Source organism: Amphimedon queenslandica, unplaced genomic scaffold (genome assembly GCF_000090795.2).
Source record: "Amphimedon queenslandica unplaced genomic scaffold, v1.1 AMPQUscaffold_13185, whole genome shotgun sequence".
Taxonomy (NCBI): Eukaryota; Metazoa; Porifera; class Demospongiae; order Haplosclerida; family Niphatidae; genus Amphimedon; species Amphimedon queenslandica.
In genome coordinates this window covers 45,815-56,104 of record NW_003546579.1, presented here as the reverse complement: position 1 = coordinate 56,104, position 10,290 = coordinate 45,815, and the positions used below count along the sequence as shown (strand labels likewise).

The 10,290-nt window shown below is 40.7% G+C and overlaps 2 protein-coding genes across 3 annotated transcripts in view; one reads left to right on the top strand and one right to left on the bottom strand.

The window, feature by feature from the left end:
- The first annotated feature begins 635 nt into the window (after positions 1–635).
- On the top strand, positions 636–6,043 carry LOC109584648 (uncharacterized). 2 transcript variants are annotated; one of them, XM_020000467.1, is made up of 14 exons: positions 636–1,062; positions 1,180–1,231; positions 1,288–1,359; positions 1,418–1,520; positions 1,626–1,783; positions 1,890–1,946; positions 2,021–2,143; positions 2,229–2,524; positions 2,610–3,799; positions 3,906–4,084; positions 4,154–4,311; positions 5,046–5,120; positions 5,630–5,786; positions 5,865–6,043. In XM_020000467.1, the coding sequence occupies exons 1-14, from the start codon at positions 923–925 to the stop codon at positions 5,970–5,972; spliced, it is 2,868 nt and encodes a 955-aa protein (XP_019856026.1). In that variant the 5' UTR covers positions 636–922; the 3' UTR covers positions 5,973–6,043. The 2 variants fall into 2 exon arrangements, with proteins under 2 accessions (XP_019856026.1, XP_019856025.1); XM_020000466.1 differs by having other exon boundaries at positions 3,903–4,084.
- A 17-nt stretch (positions 6,044–6,060) lies between these two features.
- LOC109584647 (uncharacterized) overlaps positions 6,061–10,290 on the bottom strand; it is a 4,695-nt gene continuing 465 nt past the window's right edge. The window contains exon 2 of the mRNA XM_020000465.1: positions 6,061–10,019. Coding sequence (XP_019856024.1) covers positions 6,154–10,019 — 3,866 coding nt within the window. The 3' untranslated portion in view covers positions 6,061–6,153. The remainder of the gene's footprint in view (positions 10,020–10,290) is intronic.

The window sequence follows — 10,290 nt, the reverse complement described above, 5'->3', positions numbered from 1 at the left end:
CAGCGCTTACACAACATAATTACTGACGTATGACTGAAAATAATTATATTAAGAATGTAAGAGTAAACAAAGCAGTTCCTGAGCCAAATTTCAATTTACGCTACCGACGGATCATAACAATAATAATTAATTTCAAATATAATTCATTTATATACTAGCAGACCTTTGTATCAGATATATTAGCTGTGAGCGTGTAGTTACTCAGTATATGCGAGGCGTTATTCACATCGTCCAAGGCCATTAACATAGCCGGAATGACACCTCCGTCCCAATACGTGGGGTTCTTCTCCGCTGGTACTAGTATCTGTAGGCGGAGAGGGGTCTTGTTGGCGTTTCCATCTGTTTGTATAATGGAGGAAGAGAGAAGGAGAGAGGAGAGAAAGAAGGAAAAGTACAGCATCTTTTCGACGGCCAAGATGATTATTGGACCGGTTAATTGACCACGCCCAGCAATTATTTATATTAACCACAGAGCTTTCTACTGCGCGTGCGCAAAAGGAAGCCCATTCAATGCATTGAGAAAGTATACGGAGAAAAAAGAATCAGTTTTCTCATTCCTTCGCCTACTGAAAAAAAAGCATTTTCCGTTACACTACAAGTATACGGAAAAGGGTCCTTCTCCCATTCAAATAGATTGCGAAGTATACGGAGAAAAAAAGGATCGCTTTTCTCATTCCTTCGCCTACTGAAAAAGAGCGTTTTCCGTTACACTACAAGTATACGGACTCACCACTCCCTGTATACAGTATTTAAGAACTCCATTTTGGTATAAAGAAAATAGATTGTCCCGCGATACAGGCTGTCTCTAATTATTAGCCTAGTCTTCTCTATCTTCTCTTTCTATTTTCAAATCCCCCATTTACCGCCATTTACGAGTGGCAAATTGCCATGGTAACTGTACTCAGCCCCGCCCATATTCAACATGCCTGTAACAAGAGTTCCTGTTGTTCATAAGTTTGGGATTTGTATGCGCTCCAACCCTCAAGAGGTTGAAGCAGCTAAAGAAAGCAAGAAGGAGGAGACAAGCAAAAACAAGGCCTCATCTCCAAGGCCACAAAGAAAGTATGAATTTAAATAAAAAGAACAGAATATTTTTATGAATCCATGAAGTTTGCTATTTTGAGCAAGCATAAATTTATTTGCAGATAACAATTTTGTTTTTCAATTTTCTTTATTTAGAAGTTTAAGGAACAGATCATGTCCTGTCATTACACTTGACTTCATATCAAAAGTGAACATCTAAAAAGAGACATGATTATAATTATTGTATTTTTTTCTTACCTATAGTACAACTCATCTGCAGATCCAGAGAAAGAAGAGCTGAATAGTGTTTTAATTAGAGTACTTGAACATGCAAAAGTAAGATAGTAATTATTGTTTATTATTATTGTTATTATTGTTTATTAATTTTTATCAGTACAAGTGTTGCTCTTTCAAATCTAATGCTACACTATCGGACGTATCTGAAGGATGGCTAGAGCTGATTGCTCTTTGTCAATGCTGTGGAACTCTCCAGCAAGGTCCCCTCTCTCTCTCTCTCTCTATTCTTATTGCTTCTCCCCCTCCCTTCCTCTCTCTCTCTCTCTCATTACTTCTATTTCCCTCCCTCTCTCTCTTTCCTACAGAAAGTCTTGCAACATTAGCTAGCTCACTATTAAACTCTTCTCTCACTCCTTCTCATGTTCCAGTCTTGTTCTACATGGCAGGTATTGGCTACCACTGGATTAAAGAAGGTTCTCTCTTCTCGTCTCAATTCAAATCCGGTGAACTTCTCCTGCTACAGGTACTGTATGAGATATACTGTACATGTGTATATGCCACATGTTGTATCATTTACTTCATGTGTGCGTCATTTTTAAAGATCCCTTGCTTTATTGTGCGTAACGTAGGTACTTCATTCTGTATCATTGCGGTTGTATCATCATCACTTGACAGGAACTCTCCAGGTGACAATGTACATGTATAATTTGAAATTCGAATTCAAAATTTAAAATGCTTTAAACCCCACCCCCTCCAATAGGGTATGTACACTGGCTCCCAAATAAGGAGGTTGAAGTATGATTTCGATGGACTGGAGGCTCATGGAAAGTCTTACGTTGATATACCAGAGGCACACCTACATTTTAAAATAATAATAGAAGTGGTAAAACTACAGAAAAATGAATGTTTAATTTATATATACTTATACTTATTATCTATTATTATTATCATTGTTGTTGTTGTTTTAGGGTGATTTGATATGTAAAAAGTACGACCTTCCTCCTCTTCAAGGGGGAGGAGTCTCCTCTACTCCAGCTCCGCCCACAAGACTAACCAATACACCAGCCACAGCCATGAACGTCCAAGCCACGCCCCTGAACTGTGCCTCGGAAAGCAGCGGAGGAGGAGGAGGAGATCATGTGATCTCTTCGGTCCTCTGGCATGCACTGGACATCTGGCAGTGTTGTTATAAAGGTTGCGAGACACTTAATGAAGCAATGATGGATCTCATTACCTGTAGCACTGACTTTAACACTGAGCCATGGTAACCTATTACTGTAATTCTAAAAATAGAACTATGTTCTATTAATAGATGATTAAGTATGATATCATTATTTGTATTATTCTAGTATTGACGGTATACTAGCAATAAGCATACTTTGCTCAGCGGCCAGGAGAGACCCAAGGGTTCTTCGGTTTGTTCAGGGACTCTCGATTGGTTCTAGCATCTTGGAGAGCATCAAGACTGAAAACAAGTCGCAAGAAGATGAGACAAAGAAAGAAGAAGAAGAAGAAGAAGGAGAGGCATATAAAGACACGGACCATTGTAGCTCTTTAGTATCAGACCCTAAAAACAACATTGCAACTTTAAACGTTCTTGGGATGCAACCGAAATTTATAGAACCAGAAGTGGAAGAGTCTGACAGCGAAGAGAAGACGAGAGAAGAGGAGGAAGAGGATGACGAGGATTATAATGAAGTATCTGTTTATACTCTCTCGGTTGGCACTCAGGCTTTGATTGACAACGAGTCCATACCTGATATTATACAGCCGTCAAGTACTGAACTGAGTGGGTCCAATGTGAGGGAGAGGGGAGGGGATGAAGAACTGGTTACGACGACTAGTCTCGAAGAACCCAGTACTTATAAAGACAGCTATAGTTCTTATCTGCTTCATCTATCATCGCAGTTCGATCAAACATTGGACGACAACAAGACATCAAACGTCTCTGGTCTATTGAGTTTTAAAAAGGCAGAGAGAGAAGGAGGAGACAAGAAGGTTACACTAATGGACGCTCTTAGCCGTGAGGAGGAGGAGGAGGAGGAGGAGGGAGAAGAGGATAATGCCTCATCTGTAGGAACTTCCATAAATCGTATTAATCTCCTTGACGACAGGTTTCAATTTGTTAAGACAAGAGAAGAGGGGGCAAAAGCTAAAAGTGTGACCTTAACTCTTCCACAAATCCCCTTCAGGACTGATTCAAGATGTACCCATTACACACACAGCACTGCCCCTTTCAGCTGGGGGGCTGGGGTCTTGGGAAGCGTAGCCCCCGAGAGTACTGTGTACCAACGTAGTATCCTCTCTACCCCTTCCACAATCAAGACTGATCTATCCACTATATCCCTCACTGATTTCTCCAGCTGGTCTATGGATGTCAAGCTAACGTTTGTAATAGGATTATCTGACATTGTGATGTATGGGAGAGACTCACGTCTCCAGGAACAGGCCTTGGTGAGAGGAGGAGGGAAGGAGGGAAAAGGAGCAGCTGGATATTGTTTGATTGATTTAGCATCATATAACGATGATGATCCAGCTGGTAAGAGTATATGTATTTATGTACACAATGTTCTTGCATGTTTGACTTTTTTTTGCAGTATAATGTCTTATAGTAATTACATGTACATGATTTATAATTCCAGCAGATTCTGGTAACAGCTGGAAGGTGCGTTACATGGCGCTTCAAGGTCTCACGAGAGTTAATCAGGCTTGCAAGGAGATTCCCTCTCGTGACGGGTTCAGTTCTGTGGCGTGGGACATAATGCAGGCGAGGAAAATGAAAGAGAAAAATTTTAAAGCACTCGGAGCTTATAAAATACAGCAGGTGGGATTTTATTTGGTTTCATTTTTTAAAGATTTGTTTTATTTTTCATTGCATTTTTTAAAATGACAGTGGTATCCTCCGATAGTTCGGTTTTTAGCGGAAGCTACTACGTCCATTCCAGTCTCGCTCCCTCCCCCTCCCTCTCTCCTTGATGACATGGCATTGCAGCTGTCAAATGTATTCCTACCACCAGTTGCAACTGTAATATCAATATCTACTGATAAAAAGTACAGAGGATATGTGTTTGACTGGTTATGGATTTTCTACAAATATTTATAAAGTTGCTCCAAAAAAATTGCCATAAATTAAAGAAAGAGAATTCTTCATTTTTATTACATATTCTGATGCATATACATGTACTTATGTTGCGTAGAAAGTTTGAGCTGATTTCGATCAAGTTTGGATTTTTTACAATTTTTTAAAGTTGCTCCAAAATCGGACAAAAGTCCCTGTACTATATAGTACAGGGTCATGAGCCAAATTTCACCAAAAATAAAAAGTAAAAAATTCTCCATTTTTATTACATTTCCTGATGTATATACATGTACTTATGTTGCGTAGAAAGTTTGAGCTGATTTTGATCAAGTTTAAATTTTTTACGATTTTTTAAAGTTGCTCCAAAATCGGACAAAAGTCCCTGTACTATAGTACAGGGTCATGAGCCAAATTTTGCCAAAAATGAAAAGGTGAGAATTCTCAATTTTTATTACGTTTTCTAATACATATACATGTACTTATGTTGCGTAGAAAGTTTGAGCTGATTCCAATTGTGTTTGAATTTTTTTTACAAATGTTAAAGTTGGGAAAAGTCCCTGTACTATAGTACAGCGAATTTGACCAAATTTTGCCAAAAATGAAAAGTAGAAAATCCTCCATTTTTACAATTTTTTTTTCTTATTATTATTATTGTTACTATTATTATTATTATTATTATTATTATTATTATTATTATTATTAATAGAGGTTCTGGTAACAATCAGTCCAATCCTAAAGAAGTGGTAAAGCAGTTAGTTTGTTATGACAATATAGCTGCCAAGTAAGCATAGAATATTATTATAATAAATAAATGAAGTACATGTGAGTTACCTTCAAGTGATGATTGTGAATTTGTGATGACTATACTTGCTCATTTAAAGGCCTTTCTACACTTGCAATGTGGTTTGAACTGGTTTCAACTGGTTTGAACTGGTTTCAACTGGTTTGAACTGGTTTCAACTGGTTTCAACTGGTTTCAACTGGTTTAGAATGCACCTCAAGTGATTCCACACTATCTTCAGGATCTTTTATATTTTTGATAGTATTTCTGATCCAGCTGCCATTGGCTATCTATTGCATTCAATAGATAGCCAATGGCAGCTGGATCTCAAACCACAAATGGAGGTGATTTGAGATAATGGCCTTTGAAGTTAATTGACTCAATTCACATCAGGTGTGGAATGACTGGAACCGGTTTCAAACCAGTTCAATGCACATTGGAAGTGCTAGTGTGGAAAGGCCTAAAAAGACCATTCAAAAACAGTCTAGTATGATCACTGCATCATCTAGAGTGCATAGCAATAGACAAGATCCTGGGAAACATAAAGAGACTGGTTCTACTGCTCCTGCTAGTAACTACATACTAACTACTGATAAGATACTGCATGACATTGCTAAGAAGGAATGGGAAGCTGCAATGAACAAGGAAGATGAAGAAGAACAAAAAGTATATGTGTCTTTAATGAAAAATGATTGTTTTTATCCTTTTTTTTTCTCTTTATCTTTATTTCTTTCTGGATTTTAGAAAGAAGAGGATAAGCTAAGGCTGATGGAAGAAGCAGAGAGAGAACGGAAGTTAAAAAAGAAAAATGAATCAATTCTAAAAAATGACAATGTAGACTCAAAGCAATAAAAACTAATACTAATAATAATAATAATAATAATAATAATAATATTATTATTATTATTATTATTATTATTATTTTATTATTATAATAAAATATAAAAAACAAAAAGCAGCACTCATAATAAAAGGGAAATAATTAATAAACTAAAATCAAAAAATCTAATAATATTAATGTTATAAAAATAATTCATTGTCCGGTCAAGTTAAAGCACTTGTCCTTCATTGTGTGCTGGTGAGAAAAATGAAACCGATCAGAATCAACCAATTGGATAAACCTTGGTAGCCATGGCAATCCGCGGGGATTAAGCCCACTAGCCCGAGAAACTATGGAAGTAATTTGACCACAAACTCTCTCAACCTGCTGGCAAGACCTCTTCAAGACACTGTTGCTTGAACGCTTCTTACGAGCTTTTAATTCTCGTTTGACCAGCTCCATTCCTCTCAGTAATTCAGAGTAACAACTTGAAAACGATCCAGGAGCTCCAGACACTGTTTCCATGACAAGATTGATGCGATTTGTTGCACCTGAACAATTTAAAACTTCGTCAGCAATCTCGTGAGACATTGAAATAACAATTAGCTCTATCTTTGTTAGAGAGCCACCATTAGGCAAATTGAATGAAAGATTGAGAGATGCTAATTGACCAGCCTCCTCAGGCAAAGGCTGCAACAGAACCAACTTCCTCGTTAAAGGAAGGCAATACAGAGTGGATAGATACACCTGACCAAAGTGGCTTGCAAGTGGAAACTCGGCCTGATTAGGATCCAAGAACTTATTGTCCTGGCTCATGAAGACTTTAGATCCTCCAGACCCGTCCACTGTCAAGAACTTGCACGAGCGATGGAGAGGGAACCGACGTATGTCCACAGACCCATACTTGTACTTCATGAAACCAATCGACTGTATGTCTACTCTTCTACTAATTACAGCATAGGATCGTTTCGGATCATCCTTCTCCATCCTCTTTATTAGTTTCTTCTCGTGAGAGTGGTAAGGTTTCTCAGGCACAAACAAGGTCCCAGGAGTCGCCCAATGACGTCCAGTGTAGTCGTCCTCCCTCAATTCAATGGGAGCATCAACTATTGAGAGATGTCTCACAAGGTTTCTGTCACCAGGATCATCATGAGGACTGTTCTTGGGTCCCTTTGGATTGGAGGAAGGTAAGAAGAGGAGCATGGATGAGTCCAGGTCCGTAGATGAAGCATCACGAAACTCGGATCCATGGAAATGCCTAGCAATGTCAATACCGTACAACTTATTGAGGTCAGCATGAGGATAGAGGATCATTTTACCACCATATCTCCCTTCCCAAGTCACAGCATGCCTCGTGTTAGTGGTGGCATCCACAGATACTCCGTTGTATCTGTCAGTGTCCCAGAAATCGACCGTTACATACAAACTCTCCAGTATCTTTTGCCAGAAAACAAACTCGCGTCGTGATATGCCACTACCAGTAATCATCAATATGTCTGAAGGTGTGGCAGTTGGAGTATAAAATGGAGATACTCGTATCATTTGATGATTATATTCAATTAATTTATCTCGGAGGTAAACATCAGCTTGCCAGAGACAGCGGTCAAAAAGCTCGGCCCTGCTCTCCATTTGCACTGTCAACTGGACAACCACTGTACCCTTTGGAGGTATTTCATGAAGCTGAACGTACAGACTATCCCTCATGTTGGGATCATAAGTAACTGTGTAAGGAACTAGGGAGAGACCCACATTAGCAGCTGCCACTGGAAGGAGTCGCTGATCAAAATGAACCTGAAGAATGACTTTCCCGCCAGAGCCAGGAACTGATCCATAAGGCATTTGGGATATGTTTTCAATCCCAATCTCAAGATTAGCAAATTCACCACGTCCAAGGTTTTCTGGGCAATTCATAAATGCTAATTTAATAGGGTACTGTACGATAAGGGTCTTCTTGAGGAACGAGCGCTCAAAGGGACGTCCCAATAATTCAACACGAGGTATAAACTCTGCTTTTGAAACAAACGGTCCAGGTTTATTAGGAGGAGGCTGGTCGAATATTCGTCCATAGTAACTAACAGGAACAGTGTATGTGGCCCCACGAGGGATTTCAGGCAGTGTATGTTTTATTGGCTCAAATTTGATAGTTTGAGTTGAAGGAATAAGAGCAATGGCTCCAGAGGGCAGGTCCATGAAGGCATCGTTTGTCATGGTGAGATCTGTTATGATTATGCGCTCATTTGGTTCAAAAATCCCATCATCAACGGCAGAAGCAGTGTGAAACCCGGTCACATGGCAGTCATAACGTGTAGAAGACTCATAAAGTATTCCTCCATCAGGTGAGCTGATAACCCACAGAATACCGCCAGTTGGTGCTGGTTGACCGTTGATCCCGTCCTGTCCAGAAGCACCCTGACGTCCATCAGTTCCACTTGAGCCAGGAAACCCACTTGAGCCTGAAGAACCACTTGGATAATGATGGGTGACCCCATTATTGTCCCTGTATGAACCTCCACTGCCTCCTCGTCCTCCAAAACCTCCACTACCACCAGATCCACCACTGCCTCCTCTCCCTCCATGTCCTCCACTTCCCTTGTTTCCAGCTGCTCCACACATACAGTCTACCTCTACTAACATGAATAGTCGTGGGTCCTGAGCTTGCAATACACAGGCACCTCCAAATCCAGCATGTCCTCCATCTCCTCCTCTTCCTCCATTACCTCCGGCTCCACCCGGTCCCCCACTACCTCCATTACCCCCAGGTCCCCCGTTTCCCCCAGGACCATGAGCGCTAGACATTCCCGGGCTGCCACTAGATCCATTACCTCCTCTGCCTCCTCTTCCACCGGCTCCGCCTGTTCCCCCATTACCTCCTCTACCCCCGTCCCCTCCTCTACAATTTACAAACAATACTTCTTCGTATTTGTCTCCGCCCAAAAGTGCCGTAAATTCACATGTACCAGATACATGTAACGACTCGTTGTTGCCATAGAGACTGAGTATGATATCACTTGCTTCAGTTGCATCTTGTCCTCTTTTTCCAAAATCCCCAGGCCCCCCAACCCCCCCAGGACCCCCTGCTGTACCAGGGGAACCACATCCTCCTCCGTCCATGCCAGAGTACCCGCTGGTACCAGTAGTACCCACGTTCCCATGGTTTCCATGATGACCATGAATACCCGCAGCATTAAGCACAAAGCCATGTTTTTTAGATCGGGCCCTTTGGGAGGCATGGTTTATGATATCATAACTACGACAAAGAGATTGAGGGAGTGTTCCTTCTCTTTTCCGATCACCATAAGTCACCTTGCGTGGCTCTAAAGCTGGTCTGGGTGCTATAGGTGGGCGTGGGTCTTCAAAAAAGGTCACTTTTTGTAAGTGATCAAGAAAGAAGTAATACTTGCCAATTGGATCCCATAGTGCCTGCTGTCCGTCAATCAGACCAACCTCAGGTCCATACCCGATACTAATTGGACAGAAAACAGGTGGACCATGCGGTGGGCGGAAGGTATCATGCCAGGGTCGTCTGGTTGACAGAGAAGCAGCTGCTACCGAAGGATCATAAATAGGCATTGCTTGACCTGGATACACTACAGGTGTCTCTGACTGAAGGTCATTTGGTAGATAAAACCCTAACGCCAGCTGCTCCATAGTTTGAGCATAATTAGGAGGAGCATCAACAGGTCTTGGTAAAACTTCGCCCTCATCCTTTTTCTCCTTGATTCCCTCGTTAAATGCCGTTTGTCTTTGTACCAGTTCCTCTTCTGATGGATGGATAACATCCCAAAGTCCATGTGTTGCTTCTACCGGGATCTCATTAGCACCTGCCGCCTTTGAAAAGAGACCCTCTCCAGTGTGACCAAATGAAGCCATGAAGCTACGCATTCGTACAATGTCTGGGGCTCGAAATATTCCCAAAGGTTTTCCAGTGGCTTGGTTGATAACACGAAAGGATGTGTAGTTTGAGTCCTTGGGGTCTGTGGTGACTGGTTCTACGAGGAGATTAGGATTAACCGTGGGAACTTCAAAGAAGAGTTTCTTTGTCCCGTTCTTTTCGGTAAAAACCTGATGCTGGGATGGACCTATGGAAACAGAATAAGAGGGAGATTACCATGTAGTTTAATTAGGAACATAGTGTTGCTTCCTCAGCTTGCATAGATCACTCTCCAAAATATTTACACTTTACATAGCAATGAGTAAATTAATAAAGCTGAGACATTTGATCTGTAGTAGTAAAACATACATGTAGTTTCAAGAAGGAAGTGTATAACTTAATTTTAAGCCTCATACACCATGTACACATATATACAATGTCTACATGTAACAAAAGAATATTTAAAATATAAAAAATAG